At 44.7% G+C, this 23,111-nt stretch overlaps 1 protein-coding gene across 1 annotated transcript in view; it reads left to right on the top strand.

The window, feature by feature from the left end:
- The first annotated feature begins 4,309 nt into the window (after positions 1-4,309).
- LOC138295330 (stewaprin-a-like) overlaps positions 4,310-23,111 on the top strand; it is a 105,065-nt gene continuing 86,263 nt past the window's right edge. The window contains exon 1 of the mRNA XM_069233554.1: positions 4,310-4,543. Within this exon, the coding sequence (XP_069089655.1) occupies positions 4,453-4,543 (91 nt within the window). The 5' untranslated portion in view covers positions 4,310-4,452. The remainder of the gene's footprint in view (positions 4,544-23,111) is intronic.

Here is a 23,111-nt window from a genome sequence, read left to right as displayed (position 1 = left end):
TTAAAAGCCCAGATACATACCACTGTGTCAGAAAAGCATCGCTTGCACGCTGCTATGCTCACCCTAAAAAGAGGGCATGGTAAAATAAAATATTTATTTGCCCAGGGTCACACAATTTGGTGAAGCGGGAACGCTGGGATTAATTCAAGTTTTTTTTGTGTGGAATTTGGTCATGGCTATGGCTCTCTGACACCATCCCCTAGACACAGGCGTACCAACAACGGGTGAACATCAGTTGCGAGTTAACAAACAGGTGTAATTGGGGGTGAGCATGAGGGCCTCTTGGTTTGAGGTACAGACACAGGGCCTACTTGTAGATGTGGGCCTGTCAACTGCTGCCTCCCCCAACTAGGCATGTGCTTACCAACAAGGGGTTAAACATCACTTTTAAGAGAACAAACAGGAGTGCTTGGGCATGAGCACAGAGGCCTGTTGGTTGGAGTTGTTTGAACAGGGCCTACTGGTAGTTGTGGGCCTTTTATGTGCTGCCTCCCCCCACTATACACATGGTTACCAACAAGGAGTGCGAACATCAGTTGTAAGTTAACACACAGGTGTATTTGGAATTGCAGAGACAGTGCCTACTGGTAGTTGTGGGCCAGTCACGAGCTGCCTCCCCCACCATATATTTGGTTACTAACAAGGGGGATGAACAACAGCTGAGAGGTAACAAACAGGTGTACAACAGAGTGAGCACAGGGGTCTGTTGGTTAGAGTTATAGACACAGGGCCTCCAAGTACTTGTGGGCCTGTCACTTGATGCCTCCCCCCGCTAGACACATGCTTACCAAGAAGGGGGTGGACATCAGTTTTAAGAGAACAAACAGGGGTATTTGAGGGTGAGCACAGAGGCCTATTGGTTGGAGTTACAGCTACAGGGACTCCTGGTAGTTGTAGGCCTGTGGATCTCTGACTCCCCAGTCTAGTCAAATGCTTAACACCCAGCTGAGCTGTAGACATGCAAAACATTCGAATTCTGTGTCATTTTTTTGTGATGTAACTTATCAGACTCTGCACCCCCAAACATTTTATCACACCCTCAGGATGCAGGATGGCCAACACTTTCTAATCACAGGAAAAGAGTTAAAATGGGGCACTGGGAGGGCCACCGCCAGTCTTGTTGCCTCCATTTCTTGCCATTTCTTGCAAAGGAAATGCACTTTTCCCCTAAGGTCATTCTACATCTTCCTAATGTCCTCCTTTTGTGCGCAGAGTGGTGACTACTGCAGTCACTCTGTCTACTATCCTTTGCCACATTTCCATTTTCCTACTGAGAGGAGTATGCTGGACTTGTGCTCCTTATGATTTCATTCAGCATGACTCTCAACACACTGTCAGAAAAATAGGGATTTTTAGGACGTTATCTGGTGGGAAATTAAAGGGAGTGACATGGGTTTAAATATTAAAAAATGAGTGAGGTGGGGGTAGATATAAAAGAGTGTGTGTAGGGGCTAAATGGAATTCTGAAAAAAGGGGTGCCTTATCTTTCTTGAAATTAGAATATATGGGGGTCTGTATTCTCTCTTTTTTACAGTGTGGATGCAAAGGATGCTGTTCTATGAAGGGGTGTGTTCTATAGTGTGATTTGAAGGCGTGTCCACTAGGTCCATGGATGTCAGCTGTGTTGTTTTTGAATGCATCCCATGGGCACTTGTCTATTGCTTTACTGAGTGTGCACCGTGGCAGTCGACCGGCGTTGGCTAACTGCTGCTAGTGGACCACTACATTACCTATGCTTTTTTTAATAGGTTTGGCGGTTGCTTATGATGCTGGCATCGCCGGTGTGCAGACCTCCAAGATTACAGACGGGTGCAGCACTGGCTCTCCACGGTTTGGCATAACATTTGGCTGTTCTGGCTGGAATTATCATAATATGGCAGTCTGGGAAATGCTGGCCCGCTGGCTTTTTTTGACCACTGCAGCGGCAGTCTGGTGGTCCGACTGCCAAACTTATAATTGGTACAACGAGCGGTATAGAGTGGTATACACTAAAGGATCCAAATAAACTCAGAGGCTTCTTACACATTACAAGCCAGAAAGGATCTTATGCTCCATTGACCAGCAGCTCTTAGCAGTCCCAAGCATAAATAAAGCCAGAGCCGGGAGTTGTTCTTTTGTCTACTATGTCCCCACACTTTGGAACTCACTAGGGTTACTGTTAAGGAAAATGGAATCAGAACCAACATTCAGGAAACCCCGAACAAAATCTGTCTTTTCCAATAAATTTGTGGCAAGGAAGTACCCTGTGTGCTTAAGAAGTCCTGGAGAATAAAATAGAATAGATAGAATGTTGTTTATGGTCACTGATGGTGGAGTATTTATTGATGCTTTCTTCTCTTAGTGCAGTGTTGGGTGGGAAGCTACCTAGTGACCCCAAATTGGTTATCCTCCACAAAAACACTGATCTTCACAGTAACAGGTATAAATGGCACTGGTGTAGCCGGGGCTCCTGGTTGCCAAGACAGACATTACTTGGATGTGAAATTACATAAACCAGCTGAGATTTAGGAAATGGTGCAAAGGCCTATGTCAGTGCATGAGCCTACAGAAACCAATTTACCTTGCTAAAGGGTGCCTTCTACATTACTACAAAATTTGGACACATTGGAGTGTAGAGGGGACCCCATGTATACCTACGCCATGAAGATCAGAACATGAATAGCTTCTTTATGGAGGCTGGTACTGAGAAATGTGAATGGTATTCTCATCACTATAATATATTAATAGCATGATGAGGTGTTGGTCATTGTCATTGACAATACTGTTGTATATGGAATGTGTTGTATAGTTTTCTGGTTTTGTCGTAAAATCAAAACATTATTTTTTGGTTACCAAGGAGTTTTACTCAAAAAGAAATGTATGAATAAATCATATGGAGAGGAATACACATATTTTTAAAGAAACAATAGTTATGTCCACCTGCATTATTTGATGTGGGCCCGGGGGCCTACTCACAAAAATAAATGCAGTCATTAATGGTGACCAAATTTACATCCCTTCTGATTGTCAAGAATTCACAAAGGTATTCCTGGCAGGTGTAAACCCTTTCACAGAAGCTGATATCGCCACCATAAGTTTGGGGTTCTCTACATCTGTAAGTTCTGTTCAAGGCGTGGGTGTATGGGTGTACCTGGGTGTTCCACGCATGTTTGTCTTGGATGATTGTGAACTCCAGGGAACTAGAAAGTAGAAGGTTTTTGTGTAAGGTTGGCATTCTTACTCCAGCCAAGTGGTGGTATAAATTCCATTACAGCGTTGGAAGAAGAATGGATCACCGCCACATTTGGCGGGGGTGTAATGGAAGATATTTGTCCAAGAGGAAACAGATTTGAATAGCAGATGAAAGAAAGAGATGCATAAAAGTGTATCTTTGCACAAAGGGAATCCATTTGCAATGTGTGGAGTTCTCATCAATGGAGAGCGGTGTACATTGGATAGGGAGTCCAACCATAAAAAGCATGTCATTCCCTGAGGGATCCATATGGAAATCTGTGACAGGTACAACTTTGCACGTAGATTCGAAATTCCCAATGTCCAAAAAGTAGTAAAACTACATTAGGACAAAAAATTGTAAAACCTGGTTGTAGTTGCACTACTTGTTTTTTGTGCAGCAGTCCCTCGTACATTACTTATGTATTGTGGTACTGGCCTAAATTATTCTTTATTGTTGATTCCTTTTGATGTATGTTCATTTTTGTGACAGTATCACTTCTGTGACGCATGCAGATGAAGATTTGATCAAACTGGTATCTTGAAATGTAATTATGATAATGAAACAAGGCAGCTACTTTTATTTAAAAATGGGCAAGTGTTTTATTTCATTTATTTAATCACAGGAGTGCCCATTGACATACTCAATATATTTTTGCAGAATCTAAAGTTCTGGACCCAGTCCTGGTTCCCTTGGAAACTGTTGAAAGTAAACAATGCTCACTAAGTGACTGGTTACCTTCTTTTCTTGGCTAATTTTGCCAGGGATGCTAATAGCAGGGGTTGCAAGTCTCTGCTGTATGGCCAGAGGTCCCTGGTGCGGGACCCCTGTGCTGCCCTAATCATTATTTCAACAGTTATGAATCCTACAGAGGAGCAGTTGACTCTGATGGGAGACTCTTTTAGGCAGCAGCGTATAGAGCTTGTCATCAGCAGCCTTAAAGGTTAACTGTGCAATTTCTGGCATTTATTTCACAACTAAATCTCTTGGGGAATTCCCATGGTTGACTACAGTAGTCAAACATCTATTCTGTCTTTAACAAAAGAAGTTCACAGTGACGAAAACTGGTTTGTCAGGGAGTGTCTATAATGCTGCTGATTTTGGCAGGGGTGGTTTTAAAAATTCTTCTCTGGTATCCATTCTGTCTTTTCCTGTGTCATCCATCCCTTCTTCTCTTCCTGTGCCATCCTATAGATCCCAGACACCAGTGCAGCAGTGGTTCTGATATTGCTGAAGGCCTCATGATGAAGACTCCAGGTGCCATTCTGCTCCTTGCTGTCCTCCTTGGGTCCTACAAGGCGCTTCCAGTGGAGGGAGAAAACTTACCTGAAGGTGAGTACACAAGGATCAGGCTTTCAGCATCTGACTGCACAAGTCATCTGAGTGATCGAGGTTGTGTCTTTTTCTAAAGAGCTGTAGGGGTCTGTGCTATGCCACTGTGTTGTTTCCTGGTGGCGCATGCTGCAGGATACAATAGTAGCTGGATTACTCCTAAGTGCTCTGCCTGGTGCTAGTGCATAGAATAATATGGTAGGGTATATTATTGTGAACATGGTTATCACCAGCTGTGGCACACCAGTGCTGTGCTGGATGTATGAAAGATGATCCATCTAATATATTTGACAAAAGTTGTGGAAGTGCAAGAAATTGCACCATGAAAAAGTTCAGCCCCTTCTGTACTATTACACATGTACATACGCTACACAACCCATGTTTATCCCTGAATGTGGCACTTTAGTTATTGTTACTTGCCTATTCACTGTCTTTTCTGACACACTGTGTGGTGTGGAGGAAGACGCTATCTCTGAGTGTGACCCTGTAGTTATTGTTACACTCCCATTTGCTGTCTCCTCTGACACACACAGGAAGATACTACCTCTGAGCTTGATACTGTAGTTATTCTTCCATGTCCAGTCACTGCCATCTCTGACACATTGCTAGGTATGAAGGAAGGTGCTATCTCTGAGTGTAACCATTTAGTTATTGCTCCATGTCCATTCCTTGTCTCCTCTGACGCACTGCTAGGTGTGGATGAAGGTGCTATCTCTGAGTGTGACCCTGTAGTTATTGTTGCATGCCCATTCACTGTCTCCACTGATGCACTGCTAGGTGTGGATGAAGGTGCTAGTTTGGAGTGTGACTCTGTAGTTATTGTTGCATGCCCATTCACTGTCTCCTCTGACGCACTGCTAGGTGTGGATGAAGGTGCTATCTCTGAGTGTGACCCTGTAGTTATTGTTGCATGCCCATTCCTTGTCTCCTCTGATGCACTGCTAGGTGTGGATGAAGGTGCTAGTTTGGAGTGTGACTCTGTAGTTATTGTTGCATGCCCATTCACTGTCTCCTCTGACGCACTGTTAGGTGTGGATGAAGGCGCTATCTCTGAGTGTGACCCTGTAGTTATTGTTGCATGCCCATTCACTGTCTCCTCTGACACACTGCTAGGTGTGGATGAAGGTGCTATCTCTGAGTGTGACTCTAGTTATTTCTCCATGATCATTATCTGTTCTGAGGCAGCACATGTAAAGGTTAGTCCTATACCTGAGGATGGAATTGGGTACACAGCAAACAAATTGTAAGACCATTTCTGAAGACCATAAAAAAAATGTGTGTGTACTTTACATGATGCATCAAAACAAACAAAGTTATCAACATAAATGACGTGTAAATTGAGTGCACAAGATCTCACAAACTGTACTTGTGGTGTGATTACTTAAAAGAACTATATGCGCCCTGCACTCCTGTCTTGAGAGCAGTTCCATCTGAAACTCGCAGGTTGTATAATAGGTGAAGATGTATCTGTACTTGAAAAAATCACAACCTACATAAAAGGCGCTGGAAAATCAAATGCCCAATATCCTGATAATATTCCTATGGCCATATTAAAACAGAATATTAAAGATTGGAGTACCCTCTTGTTCCCAAGTTTTAATGGGCCAAATTCTAAGCACCTGTAAAGGAAGTACCTCGCTGCCTCATAACAAGCACTGGCAAAGTCAATAGAGGTTTTGCCTTGGCAGCTTGTCCGATGGTTAATTATTTATTATTACAAGCGTATGCCACAAAAACAAAAAATGCATTCCACCACTCTATTGTGGTTCCTGAATTCTTGCAATATTCAGTCTAAATCAAAACAAGCATTTACAATGCAATGGGTCTCGCATTTGCTCGAGTTAGAGCCATTAACATTTTATACTCCTTACCAAACTTTTCTTGCCACATCAATAGAAAATGGAAAGTAAAACAGTTTCACATGAGCGAGCCGATTCACAGTGCCACGGCCTCCATGAGCATTAGCGCTAATGAGAGACACAAATGAAACAAGCATTTACAATGCGACGGGTCTCGCGTTTGCTCATGTTAGAGCTGATCGCGTTGTAAACTCTTAACCCGACTTTTCACCTATCGTGCAAAAGTGCATTTATGTACATAACCCGAAAAAGTAAAATCAAGTATGTAAAGCGCCTGACTTCTGCCAAGCGAGATCGCGCTCTAAATTAGAGAAAAAAAAAGTACACGACCCTGATGGAAAACAGCGAGCCTCGCATGTTTTCTGTACTTGGTCTTTGCGCTCAAGGAGGGCTTGCCACCGCAAAAGGCATGACATATGGGTGCCTTCCACTAATGAAAGCAAGCAGATTTTATTAGGGAAGCCCACAAACCAATAAAAAGCACTGACGTGAAGTTGACAGGGCTCCGAGCCCTTTTCTAAATGCAAAAGAGTCTCCCTGCGATACGCATGCGCGAGCGCATGCAACGCAGGCTCGACCCTAAAAAGAAGTTCCCTCGCAGTCACACCTATCGGCAAACGTGCAATTAGCCATGTAACAGGGGCGATGGCCAAGCTGATAACAAAACCTTCCCAAGGAGGGACAAGCGTAAACCATTAACCAATTTCATCTAAGCATTTTTGAAGGGCAAGCCCACGAACGAGTGGTAGTGATGGGCGTGGGTTGGGCGTTGTTAAAAGCCCAGATACATACCACTGCATCAGAAAAGCATTGCTTGCACACTGCTATGCTCACCCTAAAAAGGGGGCATGGTAAAATAGAATATTTATTTGCCCATGGTCACACAATTTGGTAAAGCGGGGATGCTGGGATTAATTCAAGTTTTTTTTGTTTATATACAGTGGAATTTGGTCATAGCTATGGCTCTCTGACTCCACACCCTACACACAGGCGTACCAACAAGGGGGTGAACATCATTTGTAAGTTAACATTCAGGTGTTATTGGGGGTGAGCATGAGGGCCTCTTGGTTGGACGTACAGACGCAAGGCCTGTTTGTAGATGTAGGCCTGTCACCTGCTGCTTCCCCCAACTAGGCAGGTGCTTACCAACAAGGGGGTAAACATCACTTTTAAGAGAACAAACAGGAGTGCTTGGGCGTGAGCACAGAGGCCTGTTGGTCGGAGTTGTTTGAACAGGGCCTACTGGTAGTTGTGGGCCTTTTATGTGGTGCCTCCCCCCACTATACACATGGTTACCAACAAGGAGGGTGAACTTCAGTTGTAAGTTAACACACAGGTGTATTTGGAATTACAGAGACAGTGCCTACTGGTAGTTGTGGGCCTGTCACTAGCTGCCTCCCCCGCCATATATGTGGTTACAAACAAGGGGGATGAACATCAGTTGAGAGGTAACAAACAGGTGTACAACAGAGTGAGCACAGGGGTCTGTTGGTTGGAGTTATAGACACAGGGCCTCCTGGTACTTGTGGGCCTGTCACTTGATGCCTCCCCCTACTAGACACATGCTTACCAACAAGGCGGGTAGACATCAGTTATAAGAGAACAAACAGGGGTATTTCAGTGTGAGCACAGAGGCCTATTGGTTGGAGTTACAGACACAGGGCCTCCTGGTAGTTGTAGGCCTGTGGATCTCCGACTCCCCAGTCTAGTCAAATGCTTAACACCCAGCTGAGGCGTAGACACGCAAGACATTTGAATTCAGTGTCATTTTTTGTGATGTAACTTATCAGACTCCGCACCCCCAGATATTTTGTCACACCCTCAGGATGCAGGATGGCCAACACCTTCTAATCACAGGAAAAGACTTGGGGCACTGGGAGGGCCACAGCCAGTCTTGTTGCCTCCATTTCTTGCTTAGTGGCCAGGAAATGCACTTTGGCCCTAAGGTCATTCTACATCTTCCTAATGTCCTCCTTTGTGCGCAGAGTGGTGACTACTGCATTCACTCTGTCTACTATCCTTTGCCACATTTTCATTTTCCTACTGAGAGGAGTATGCTCGACTTGGGCTCCCAACAATTGTGGCTCTACCCTTATGATTTCATCCAGCATGACTCTCAACACATTGTCAGAAAAATAGGGATTTTTAGGAGGTTATCTGGTGAGACATTAAAGGGAGTGACATGGGTTTAAATAAACAAAATGAGTGAGGTGGGGTAAGATATAAAAGGGTGTGTGTAGAGGCTGAAATGGATTGTTAAAAAAGGGGTGCCTTATCTTTCTTGAAATTAGAGTAGATGAGGGTCTGCATTCTCTCTTTGTTACAGTGTGGATGCAAAGGATGCTGTTCTATGAAGGGGTGTGTTCCTTGGTGTGATTTGCAGGTGTGCCCACTAGGTCCATGGATTTCAGCTGTGTTGTTTTTGAATGCATCCAATGGGCACTTGTCTATTGCTTTACTGAGTGTGCACCGTGGCAGTCGACCGGCGTAGGCTAACTGCTCCTAGGGGACCACTACATTACCTATGTGTTTGTAATAGATTCAGCGGTTGCTTATGATGCTGGCATCGCCAGAGTACAGACCGCCAAGATTACAGACGGGTGCAGCACTGGCTCTCCACGGTTCGGCATAACAGACGGCTGTTCTTGCTGAAATCATCATAATATGGCAGTCCAGGAACTGCTGGCCCGCTGGCTTTCTATGACCTCCGCAGCGGCGGTCTGGTGGTCCGACTGCCAAACTCATAATCGGTACAACGAGCGGTATAGAGTGGCATACACTAAAGGATCCAAATTAACTCAGAGGCTTCTTACGCATTACAAGCCAGAAAGGATCTTATGCTCCATTGACCAGCAGCTCTTAGCAGTCCCAAGAATAAATAAAGCCAGAGCCGGGAGATGTTCTTATGTCTACCGTGTCCCCACACTTTGGAACTCGCTAGGGTTACTGCTAAGGAAAATGGAATCAGAACCAAAATTCAGGAAAGCCCAACCAAAATCTGTCTTTTCCATTAAATTTGTGGAAAGGAAGTACCCTGTGCGCTTAAGAAGTCCTGGAGAATAAAATAGAATAGATAGAATGTTGTTTATGGTCACTGATGGTGGAGTATTTATTGATGCTTTCTTCCTTTAGTGCAGTGGTGGGTGGGAAGCTACCTAGTGACCCCAAATTGGTTATCCTCCACAAAAACACTGATCTTCACTGTAACAGGTATAAATGGCACTGTTGTAGCCGAGGCTCCTGGTTGCCAAGACAGAAATTGCTTGGATGTGAAATTACATAAACCAGCTGAGATTTAGGAAATGGTACCAAGGCTTATATCAGCGCATGAGCCTACAGAAACCAATTTACCTTCATAAAGGGTGCCCTCTGCACTACTGCAAAACTTGGACACATTGGAGTGTAGAGGGGACCCCATGTAAACCTACACCATGAAGATCAGAACATTAATAGCTTCTTTATGGAGGCTGGTACTGAGAAATGTGAATGGTATTCTCATCACTGCAATATATTAATAGCATGATGAGGTGTTGGTCATTGTCATTGACAATACTGTTGTATATGGAATGTGTTGTATAGTTTTCTGGTTTTGTCGTAAAATCAATACATGATTTATTGGTTACCCAGGAATTTAACAAAAAAATAAATGTATGAATAAATCATATGGAGAGGAATACACATATTTTTAAAGAAACAATAGTTATATCCACTTGCATTATTTGATGTGGGCCAGGGGGCCTACTCACAAAAATAAATTCAGTTATTAATGGTGACCAAATTTACATCCCTTATGATTGTCAAGAATTCACAAAGGTATTCCTGACAGGTGTAAACCCTTTCACAGAAGCTGATATCTCCACCATAAGTTTGGGGTCCTCTACATCTGTAAGTTCTGTTCAAAGGGTGGTTGTATGGGTGTACCTGGGTGTTCGAGGCATGTTTGTCTTGGATGATTGTGAACTCCAAGAAAATGCAAACTAGAAGGTTTTTGTGTAAGGTTGGCATTCTTACTCCAGCCAAGTGGTGGTGTAAATTCTATTACAGCGTCGGAAGAAGAATGGATCATCGCCACATTTGGTGGGGGTGTAATGGAAGAGATTTGTCCAAGTGGAAACATATTTTAATGGCAGATGAAAGAAAGAGACACAAAAAGTGTGTCTTTACACGAAGGGAATACACTTGCAATGTGTGGAGTTCCCATCCGTGGAGAGCGGTGTAAATTGGATAGGGAGTCCAACCATAAACAGCATGTGATTCCCTGAGAGATCCGTATGGAAATCTGTGACCGGTACAACTTTGCACGTAGATTCGAAATTCGAAATTTCCAAAAAGTAGTAAAACTACATTAGGACGAAAAAATTAAAAACCTGGTTGTAGTTGCACTACTTGTTTTTTGTGCAGCAGTCCCTCGTACATTACATATGTATTGTGGTACTGGCCTAAATTATTCTTTATTGTTGATTCCTTTTGATGTATGTTCATTTTTGTGACATACTTTCACTTCTGTGATGCATGCAGATGAAGATTTGATCAAACTGGTATCTTGACATGTAATTATGATAATGAAACAAGGCAGCTACTTTTATTTAAAAATGGGCAAGTGTTTTATTTCATTTATTTAATCACAGGAGTGCCCATTGACATACTCAATATATTTTTGCAGAATCTAAAGTTCCGGTCCCAGTCCTGGTTCCCTTGGAAACTGTTTAAAGTAAACAATGCTCATTAAGTGACTGGTTACCTTCTTTTCTTGGCTCATTTTGCCAGGGATGCTAATAGCAGGGGTTGCAGGTCCCTGCTGTAAGGCTGGAGGTCCCTGGTGCTGGACCCCTGTGCTGCCCTAATCATTATTTCCACAGTTGTGACTCCTACAGAGGAGCAGTTGACTCTGATGGGAGACTCTTTTAGGCAGCAGCGCATAGAGCTTGTCATCAGCAGCCTTAAAGGTTAACTGTGCAATGTCTGGCATTTATTGCACAACTAAAGCTCTTGGGGAATTCGCATGGTTGACTACAGTAGTCAAACATCTATTCTGTCTTTAACAAAAGAAATTCACAGTGACGAAAACTGGTTTGTCAGGGGGTGTCTATAATGCTGCTGGTTTTGGCAGGGTGGTTTTAAAAATTCTTGGCTGGTGTCCAGTCTGTATTTTCCTGTGTCATCCATCCCTTCTTCTCTTCCTGTGCCATCCTATAGACCCCAGACACCGGTGCAGCAGTGGTTCAGATATTGGAAGCGTGCAATTAGCCATGTGACAGGGGCGATGGCCTAGCTGATAACAAACCCTTCCCAAGGAGGGACAAGTGTAAACCATTAACCAATGTCATCTAAGCATTTTTGAAGGGCAAGCCCATGAACGAGTGGTAGTGAGGGGCGTGAGTTGGGCGTTGTTAAAGGCCCAGACACATACCACCGCCTCAGAAAAGCATCGCTTGCACGCTGCTATGCTCACCCGAAAAAGGGGGCGTGGTAAAATAAAATATTTATTTGCCCAGGGTCACACAATTTAGTAAAGCGGGGACGCTGGGATGAATTCAAGTTCTTTTTTGTTTATATACTGTGGAATTTAGTCATGATTTGGTTATCTCTTTCCCTTAAACGTTTTACACCGAAGGTTATTGCTTTAGCTTTGATTCTTGATGCGGGAGATTATACCGTGGAGGTCAGACAGAGGCCATACGACAGCTATGATCATTCTGTGCTTGAGGTTTAAATACTGACTCGAGCTGAACCAGAGCCATGTTTTTGGATCGGGCAGCGCCTTGCCCACTTCGACTTAATATGCTTGACAAGGCGCCAAAGCACTTTCAACAGAGAGGCAGCTCCCTGCTCCACTCGTCAGGACCACGGGTGAGAGCTCAGTCAGATGGATATGGACTTCGAGTTTACCTCAGTCGGATACACAAGTCTGACTACAGGCTCCGCTTGATCAGCGCGGGAGGTTAGGAGCCTGACCTACACATGAAAATGTGGAAAGTGATTTTACTCAAAAGACGAGGACTGCTTTAAGGGGTCTGCCATGTGTAAGGACGGACACATTCAAAGCTGATACTTCATCCGTGCAACGTTTAGTAACTCTGAATTAAAGCCGTGTGATGGCATTGTTAAGCCTGTGCATAAAACGGTCAAAGTAGAACTGCAAGTCCCAGAATGCAAAGTGCTAATGGCCATACAGTTAGGCTTGAAGAATAGTCACATGGCCTGGGACAACTTGGTACATTTTCAGGTGACAGCGGAAACAAATGCATGGCGATGCTTAGCTTGTCAGACATTCTAGACAGGGATACTCATAGGCAATCAAATAGAAAACTAGAGAAAGCTCACACACACACACACCTACAAGACAGCAACTGTAATTAGATCGTAGAAAAAGTATCACACAATTACACAGGATAAGCAGGATCTCCCATAGAATGCACAAGCAATCACAAATGACTGCTAGTGCAGCCCAAAACAGGCCAAATCAATGCACCAGGGACCATAATTTAAAACGAAAATACATAAGCACATTTTGTGTTTTTTTTAACTACATGCTCTCCTTTAATTCACATAAGCAGCTGCATATGTGTTAGCCCACTGGCAACTCATGTGGCATATGTATTGTGAATGTGTCATCTGACAGGAGTGATGCGGTCAATCAAAAAACCTGGATGTGACAGGGACTATGCAACACAATATATCACCACCACCTCCTGGATTCATCAAACAGTAAGATAAATCTGTAGCCACAGCAAATCAGGCGTAAATGGAAATAACTACCCGCTAAAATGACACAGGATGCAGTATAACTCCGATGTGCCTCTGGTGATATAACACATTGAGTTGGTTAGTTTACAGTGGGTTAACTGGGTCTGCAGAGGTCACACCGCCACAAGTAAACAGCTGTCACCTTTTGTCTGGCACAATTGTCAAAATTTGTTTGGCACAATTGTCGAAATCCAGCCCTGCCAGCACTTTCAAAACAAAAGAAATGAGCTGACGGCCACGAAGCAAACACACATAAGGAAACAGAAGGTAGCTCTCGGTGAAACGTATCTGCAAACGTGCAATTATCTAAGTTACAGATAAAAGTGCAATTATCTATGGAACAGGATCGATGTCTTGCAAAGCGCGTGACTACCACCCAGCGAGATCGCGCTACCTACGAAACAAAGAGAAAAAGTAGCCCTGAAACCATGCTGAAAACATGGAGCCTCATATGTTTTCAGTAGTTGTTCTGGTGATTGCGCTATATGTGAGGAACAGTCCAGTTGGGAGATTGAACTGGGCTTGAAGCTCCGAATAAGTGCGGAGTCTCCCATTGTCATATATGTCGCCTAGTTTTGTGATGTTATGTTCCCCAAGCTTATTAAGGCCTTTAAGCATTTGGTCCCCCATAGTAACTGCCAGGTAGTCCAAGGGCGCTTCTAGGGTGTAGGGAGCCTTTGTATTGGTGTGTCTTAGGAATTGTTCCCAGCAGTGTCTAATTGATTCCCACTCTATGGGCAGTTGCGATTTTTGCTTCCTGGGGTTTATTACTATCCCTAATACTTTTTTGGGTGAGCCGTTCAGAGGGATCCATAGCTCCTTCGCCCCTGGAGGTTCGCTGATAAGTTTTGCTAGCCATTGTAATAGTCCTACCAATTTCTAGGTTTGGGGCCGCCAGTCCACCCTCGGCAGTAGTTCTCTGCAGAAAATTTAGTGCAATTCTATGTCTACCCGATCCCCATATAAAGCTCGCGAACAGAGATGCCATACTTCTAAATACTAATTTTGGTATTACCAGTGGGATAGTAGCGAAGTAGTATAGCATTCTGGGCAGCACTATCATTTTGAGTAGGGCGGTCCTGCCGGTTACCGCCAGTGGCAGTGTCTCCCAGAATCGCATGCTAGACCTAACTCTACTAAGCGCTCTATGAATATTACCTTCTAGGAGGTCCTCCTTGGTGTGGTATATGTTTAACCCTAGGTATTTGAATGTAGTAGGTGACCAAGTCAAGCCTCATGTTTCATTTGGTTCGGTTGTACTCTATGTGCGGGGAATATGGTGGACTTCCTCCAATTAATACGGAGTCCGGAAGCCCCTCCATAGCTCTCTAGCATGGTTATTACTCCGGGTAGGTCTTCTTCCAAACTTCGAAGAAAGAGCACCATGTCGTCAGCATAAAGGGCGATGTAGTGTGTCCAGTTATTAATAGATATGCCTTTGTAGTGTCGCCCAGTTCTGGCCATTTGTGCCAGGGGCTCCACTGCCACTGTGAAAAGGAGAGGGGATAGTGGGCAGTCCTGTCTAGTTCCCCTACCTTTCAAGAAGGAGTCAGATATAGTGCTACCTGTTTTCACTCTAGCAGTTGGATTTGAGTACAATAGCTTAGTCCAACGTGTAAATCCCTCTCCCATTCCCAATTTCAGCATGCCCTGTTCCAGGTAGTCCCATCGCAGGCAGTCGAATGCCTTCTCTATGTCTATCGAGATGACCGCTGACTGCGACATTTCCGGGGGTATGGAGTGGAGAACCGACACTAGACGCCTAATATTTTGTGCAGTGCTGCATTGTGGGATGAAACCGGACTGATCCTGGTGGATTAATGATGGCATATGTGGTAAAAGTCTGTTCGCCAATATCCGGCTCAATATTTTATAGTCTATATTAAGCATGGACAATGGGCGATAGGAGCGGACATCGGATGGAGGCCTGTCAGGTTTTAATAAAGGGATCATGATGGCTTAATTAGTAGATTGGGGCAGGTCATTACTGTTCCATGGTTCCGTGTATACTGCGCTGAGGTGTGGGGCTAACAGGTCCTGGTATAGGAGGTAGAACTCGAGTGGGAGTCCATCGGATCCAGGGACTTTGCCCTTGGCCATGCCTTGGCTCACTGTTTTGATTTCTGCAATTGTAATTGGGGCTGCTAAGACTGTGTTCTCGTCCTCCCCAAGTTTGGGGAGGGCGAGATCTTCCAGATCTTGTAGTTGGAGATTAGTTAGTGTCTCGGGGGGGTGCATATAATGTTGAATAGTAGTTGACAAAGCTTGTATTAATTTTTTTTTACTGTAAACATTGGTGCCTGGGGTGTCTTCAATTTCCACTATGATAGTTTGTTGTTTGGGTGGGTTCGCCAGCCATGCCAGTAAGGCCCCTGCTTTATCCCCCTCTGAATGTTGTTTGAGTAGATATTGTTTATAATCATGTTGCGATAATCTAATGTTCACCTCCGCAATTTTATTTTTGGTGTCTTTCATCAGGGGCGCCAGCTCAGGTTGTGTAGGGCGTCTACACTCGAGGTCCCTGAGGGAGTCCTCCAATCTACGCAGCTCATTTTTCATTGATTTCTGGACCCATATGTTCTCGCTAATACAGGTGCCCCTCACAACCGTCTTAAATGCTTCCCATTCAATGGATCTGAAGGATGCTGTCTGCGTGTTTTGTTTAAAAAACTCTACTATGGTTGTATGTAAAAGGTGTTTGAGTGCCTCGTCTTCGAGCATTTCTGCTCTCAGGCGCCATGTTGGGATCGTCACTCTTACTCTTCCCCAAGACAGCGACAACAACAGGGGGTTATGATCAGAGATTGTACAGCTCAGATATTCAATAGAAACTACTTCATTTTGAATTTCAGGGGAAGCTAAGAAGGTGTCCAGCCTGACATGCAGATCGTGTACCGCAGAGTAATATGAATAGTTCTGAGTTTTTGGATTGAGCTGTCTCCAGCTATCTCTTAATTGCCAGTGTTTCTGCCAGTCTGAGAATGATTTGGCATTTTTTAGTGTTGGGGAGTGTGTGAGGAGAGGGTGCGATCTGTCCAGGAGAATAATGGCTATGCAGTTAAAATCTCCTCCAATCAAGTTAGGGCCCGTCAAGTGAGAGCCTATTTCCAGTGACAATTTATCAAGGAATTTCCCCTGTTCCTGATTGGGTGCGTATATCCCGCTTAGTGTTATTTCTCTTCCCTCTAGTCTCCTGGATACTACTACGAATCTGCCATCTTTGTCTATAGTCTTGTTTAGGACCTGAAAGGGCACCCCTGGGCGAATCCAGATCAGAACCCCGCTTGAAAATGCTGAATATCTAGTGCCAATTAATTGGCGTCTCCATCGTTTCTCAAAGGCGTTAACTTCCTATTCCACCAGGTGGGTCTCTTGTAATAAAGCTATGTGGATTCCCCTGTGTTTTAAAAGATTGTACACTTTATATCGTTTGGATATGTTGTTAAGGCCTCTTACATTCCAGGGTATTATTTTATACGTTGTGGTCCCTATCCTGGTTACTTAGCTTGTGGTGGGGTGCGTTTTATTGCTTGAACTGTCAGCTACATTAGTGATAAGTGCATTACTAACTCCCTCTATTAACCCAACTCCCACTCCCCAGGACCGGTGATCGGAACTTTCCCCGTCCAAACCATTTGAACTTGTCTTAAAGTCCTATAGGTGGGTGGTGTGCCAGTGACGAGAGCCTACACTTCAGGCCGGTTCCGGGGCCCAGCGTGGTTAAATTAAGCTGCCCAATAAGCTACTACACAAGTCGTACATAGTGTGGGTCCACCAGGCCATCTAGTTCTAGTTAGCTAGATCATGCCAGTTGGTTCGCCACACCTTTCTTTTAATGCCAGTTCTGACGGTGGAGGATCAGATCATTTCTTCTGAGGACCTCGGAGTCACTTTTGGTAGGCTGGTGAGGGTGTCACGCGATGAGATCGATGATCTCCCGCAGCTCGAGTCGCGATCTGAGGTGTGACCAGAGTTTTCTGATGGGAGGAAGAAGCCTCCGCTCAGTGCCGCAGCTACATCTACTGCTTCACGCATTTCTTGAAGTGCCTGGTATCTCGGGGGAGCAATCTCTTTGTTTCGTTTGGAGGGTCTGCTACGCTTTCTGGAAGTTGTATTATGCGTCTCTCCTCGGGGGCCCGGAGTTATGATGTTCTTGGCTTCCAGCCATTCCTCAACTACTTGTGGGGAGGTAAAAAAATGTGACTTGCCTTCATATTCCACTCTAAGTTTGGCCGGTAAAAGCATGGCATATTTGATTCCATTTTCGTGGAGGATAAGTTTGGGGTTATTGAAAGAGGCCCTCTGTACCTGTGTGCTTTTGGTGAAGTCCGGAAAGAGCATAACCCGCTGGTTATCTAACATGATTTTGCCTTTCAAGCGTGATTGTGCCAGAATGTAATCTCTGTCCTTAAAATGCAGGAGTTTTGCCACTATTGGATGAGCTCTTGCTCCAGGGGGAGGAGGTCTTCCGGGTACCCTATGAGCACTTTCTATGGCAAAAAATGAGGATAAACCTTCAGGAGAAATTGTGACTTTGATCCAGTTTTCTAAGAAGGATTCCATGCATGCTGCCGCCGTTACCTCTCCTTCTGGAATGCCAATTAATCTTAAGTTACTCCTGCGGGTGCGGTTTGCAGTGTCTTCCGCTCTTGTTTCTAGGGCCTTTATACAAGAGGTAATGTCCAGGATTTCTTTGGTAGCTGATTTCTGAGTCGAGGAAACAAGCTCAAGCACCTTTTCATTTGTTCACACTCTCTCTGTGAGTCTGCGGTGGTCATCGCGTGGCAGGGAGAGGTCGACCGACAGGTTGTCTATTTTCTGTTCAAGTGCTTCTCTAGATTCTCTGATGGCCAGAAGCACGTGTTGAGGGTTGTTTCCTGTTGGGTCGTGCTGTCCTGAGAGTTTGTTTTATGGGACTGATCTGAAATCTGGGTGCCGGAGGGGTTCTCCGGGCCTTGCCCCTCTTGTCTTTTGGGCTTGCCCATCCTCAAGGGCAGGTGCTTGTTCACTAATATAGGTGGTCTCGGTCAGTAATGGCCCGGGCTTAGTACACCGACTATGATGTCAGTCTTTCTAGCTACTTCTGAGACTCTTCGTTAAATAGCAGCAGTGGGAGAACTAGTTCTTTATAGTTGCATTCAGCACTTTACTCCTCCAGCAGTTGCCATGCGTAGTGTTCAGCGTCTCTAGGCATTGTGGGATCGAATGTAGAGTGCTCCCCCGTTACTCGTTCCCTCTCTTTCGTGACGTTAGTTATCCAGTGTGTCTGTAGGCGTGCAGGTCGCTTAATATGGGGCCAGAATTGTGTTACTCCTGCCGCCCACACCTCCAGGGTAGTTGGTTTGTAGTTTCCCCTTCTAGAGTTCTTTTGGGTTGCGGCTCAGGGGGCCCTCATTGTAATGGTGCTGGGATCGGGTGCGCAAGCCTTGCTTCTCGCACTCTCTCTGTTGTGGCCCCCCCCTTCTTCCGTACCCTCGCCTCCGTACCTTGCACGATGTGGGAGTAGGGGGCTCCCTTAGTGGCATCAGGCCACCTGGCGGGATCCGCTCACTCCTGCCGCCCACACCCCCAGGGTAGTTGGTTTGTAGTTTCCCCTTCTAGAGTTCTTTTGGTTTGCGGCTCAGGGGGCCCTCATCGTAATGGTGCTGGGATAGGGTGCGCAAGCCATGCTTCTCGCGCTCTCTCCGTACGGTCTCACCTCCTCCCCAAACTCTGCAGAAGCGCAGGGGTGTCGCTGGGACGGTCCAGGGGGGCGGGCCGGTCCCCCCGTTCTAGGCAGACTCTCAGCTCCTTTCCCATAAGTCCAGGGTCCAGCCGATCCGAGGCCCGGAGGCGGCTGCCATTTTGATTCCTCGTGGTCGGCGAGGGTTCGTGCTATTTTCTCTGCGGTCCCTGTTCCTCGCGCCTTGGCATTTTTCGTCGGGTTTGTCGGGCGGGTTTCCGCTTGCAGGATTGTGTTTTGCCGTATTCTTAAGGGGCTTGGAAACGCTAGTATTACAGCTGGGCCCAGTTCGCGGCCCTGGAGCTCCGCACTAAGCATGCCGCGGGAGACAGAATACCGCCATTGCCGGAGGTATTTCTGTCTCCCTATTATGACATTTCCGATGGGCCAGCGGAAATGTCACATCAACATTGCAGCCGGCTCGTAATAGAGCCGGCGGCAATGCTGATGTGCAGCGGGTGCAGTAGCACCCGTCGCGCATTTCACTGCCCGAAATTTGGGCAGTGAAATGCGCGACGGGGCTATGTCTGGGGGCCCCTTCACTGCCCATGCCAAGGACAGTCCGGCGGTCGGGGACTCATAATCCCCAGCCGCTGCCCTGGGGATTATGGCGGGAAAATGGAGGGGCCGGCGGTATGGCTGTGGCAATTCCGCCACGGTCATAATTGCTGGCGGAAACCCCCAGCCTATTGGCGGTGTTACCGCCAACATACCGCCGGCCGCCAGGGTCGTAATGACCCCCTCTGTGTTAACGCCATTGCCTCTACCAGTGTCATTAGGCCTTGATGTTTGGGCTAAATTATCTATGCTCTAAAAGAGCTCCGTTTGTAATTCTTTAATGTTTACATCACGCCGAGACATAGGAACATGGAATCCACCACCCCTAATGTATTGGAAAATGTTATGAACACCATTAAAACAGAGAGCAATATTGTCATTGGAGGGTTATTAATATTACATTTGAGCTACTTTGTGGCTTTGATCTGCTCACAGTGGAGGAGGCTGTGTCATGGGGTATACTCTTGCTTCACTGTAGCTCTTCTGTCCCTTGCAGACCTTTAATGGCAGATCTAATTCAGACAAGCTAAGTTCTTCCACCATTAAAAGAGGTGTGACTAGATCATTTCACTATGTGGACAAGATGTTCGATTTCAAGATAGATATCTGAGAAGATAGTAATCATTACTAATGTTGTCAGGATCTTTTATAGAAGAACTGGGTGCCTCTGTAATCGCCCCTGCTTTATTACCAATGGTGAGAAATTATTGTAGGTCAATTAAGTGGCCCTTGATATTGGGAAACACAAAGGTTTTAACTGATATTTCTTATGCTTATTCTAGGGCTCCCTGTTCCTGATAACCCAATAGTCGAGATACATAATATGTTGGCTGGTACTTTAAAAGCTCTTTTAACCAAAGCACCAGCAAAGCTGCACTTTCAACGGAAAGCATCTTGAGTAATCCTTAGTAAATGGAGGAATGTTGCAGGCAAAACAGTCCTAATGAACACTTTATAATCTAAATCCCATGTGAGGTATGTGTAGCTAGAGCTCAGTATGCAGGAGTACTGGGAGCAGCCAAGAATAAGCGGTTGGATTTAGTTGAGACAACGAATTTGACTTGACTTCGAACAAATGGGTGGAACATTTTACCAATCTCTACTCATATGGCAATAATGATGATGATGCCCTACTCTCCACAGCCCGTCTAACCTTGTATGTGGTTACTCAGTTAGGGACATGTCCGTACAACCATATTGTATCCTTCAGGAGACAAAGGTAGCCATAGAGGCTATTAAATTGTACAAGGCCCCTGGGCCATATAAAATCCCTGGGGAGGTATTGTAACACAATCTATCAATATGGTTCGCGAATGTTAATCTGTTGTGCAATTGTATAGCTTTAGAAGCCCTAATACCTGGAAAGGTGCAGAGATATTTCCCATATACAAAAAAGCAGATTGATACAATCAGGAAACAATAGACCAATTAGCCTCCTGGACACTCTATAGAAGGTCTTTGTGAGGTAGGTTCCGAATATTCTTACATAAAGGATCAAGGAATGGATGAAGAGTGAGCACAATGAATCAGGTGTTTAGGTTAATTCTTATTATCTGGAAATACACAAAATTGAACAATGTCCATTTATATATTGCTTTCGTAGACCTGACGACAACTTTTGATCTATTTCCCAGGGGTTCGCTGAGGGCTTCACTCAAGGAGCTGGGAGTTCCTGCGGGCTTTCTTATCCAAGTATTAAGATTAAATCATGAGAATTATGTTCAAGTCCACTGGGGACCTTAGTGTTAACTTACTGATCATATCTCTACATGTATGTGTGTGAGACAAAATTGTGCCTACACTTTTCTCACTTTACATATATGTTATCATGGCTCTCCTAAAATGTAATAATGACTCTCCAAAGTTAGATGGAGCCCAGTTCCCACACTTTTATTCACAGATAATACCCTTCTGATGTCCCAAACATCTGGAGGTCTGCAGCTATTATTGGATAATTTTAACACATATTGTGAAAACAAGGGAGTGGAGATTAATGCTACTAAGACCATATTTAGGGGGATCAGACCCCACAAGTCTTTCAGAGGGGATTTATTTCTGCAGCAGAAGATGTTTGAACGTGTAGCAAAACTTTAGTATGTGGTTATTATGCTTGATAGTAAATTATCCTGGATTTTGCACATTCAAAACAAAGGGCAGTACTTCAGCATAGAGCTATGGCAATCTTTAAAAATCATCAGACAACATTGCCCAGACCAGTCTTCCCACTATTGACCTCTATAAATTAGAAGCACTAGTAGTGGCCCTATATGGTGCCAAAAGTTGGGGACCTTCAAATGTTAAAAGAATGACCCAGAGTGAGAATACTTTTCCCAAAAGCACTCCTCTTATCCCCATGTTCTATAATGCTGCACTCGAGAGTAGAGCATGTAGCAGTGTTAAGGCCTCTTCTCTTCTGGGTGAGGATTTGGACATTACCGGAGCATGCACCATATCAGAAGGGTATGAGAGAATGTTTGGAAATAGAAGAGAACCCCACTTTTCCCTGGTTCAGGCATATTGAATCTTGGCTCACCAAACTGTGGCTTTGGACTTTCTGGACTGGCTCTTCCTTCCTAACATTGTCTTCCAAAACCCAATTAAAATTCATATTTTGGGATAATGTTATCACTAGCTTATATCACAGCTCTCGTTTGGGTAGATTATCAACTCAATTTTTGCAGTTTAAACCCTGACCCTATTTCGAGAGTGTCTGGATCCCCCCCCCCATCCCAATTGGCCAAGACCCTGTACACAAAGTTCTGTTATGATATGTTAGAGATAGAGGGGCATATTTACAAGCCCCATGTACCAACAGTGTGTCACGTTTGTAATGCTCTGGCGCTGCAGAGTGCAGACCCTTCTCTAGGATCCCATGCATGGCTTTTCATAGCCTCGTCGATAAAGTGTAAGGCAATGTAGCACAAGTCTCTGTGTTTCCTTACACCGCAATAGGGGGGACTTCCATGTGCATTTACTCATGCAAAATCCATGGGTTTTGGCACATTCCGAGTTTTACAAAGATGCGTAAACTTGAGAAGGCATCAAAATCATACACCTCCTCAGGGGAGGAGTATCGAGGAGAAAAATCTTTTTTTTTCCTTGTTTTTTTCACCTTCTATGTGTGCTGCAGAAAGAGGAAAAACACTCCATGGATTGTTTCTGTGCAGGTGCCTCTTCCTGCATCAAACAGTCCTGCCAACAAGGCAGACACCCTTGCACCATGGTACAAGGGTGCCTGCATTTGTGCTATGCACCAAATTGTGCCCTGGCTGAAAGGACAGGAATGTACTGTATCTCGTAAATAAGGTGCATTCGTGCCCTTTCAAATTGGTGAAGGGCAGCGCAGCAAAAAGACTTGGAAAATAGGGCCTTAGGTCTTTTACATTGCAATGAAAAAATGTAGAGTTAACACTGAAGATGGCATTTAATCTATGTGTCATTTAAATACCAACAAAAATACTTCACATTTTCTTTGTTTTGCCCAGCCTAGGTAAGGCCAAGAATCAAATGGCTACATCCACTATGTATTCATCTAGGTTTTAGGCAATACCATGAATCAGTAAGGGTACTAAAAAGTAATACCTCTCCCTATATAGTGACCAGATTGAATAGTTACTTATTTGGTGTAGGGCTTATGTGCAAGCAGAAAGATTTAAAATTCTAATGTGAAATTGATATTGAT

Source organism: Pleurodeles waltl, chromosome 5, assembly GCF_031143425.1.
Source record: "Pleurodeles waltl isolate 20211129_DDA chromosome 5, aPleWal1.hap1.20221129, whole genome shotgun sequence".
Classification (NCBI taxonomy): domain Eukaryota; kingdom Metazoa; phylum Chordata; class Amphibia; order Caudata; family Salamandridae; genus Pleurodeles; species Pleurodeles waltl.
The sequence above is the reverse complement of the archived record's forward strand: the minus strand, read 5'-3'. Positions and strand labels throughout refer to the sequence as shown.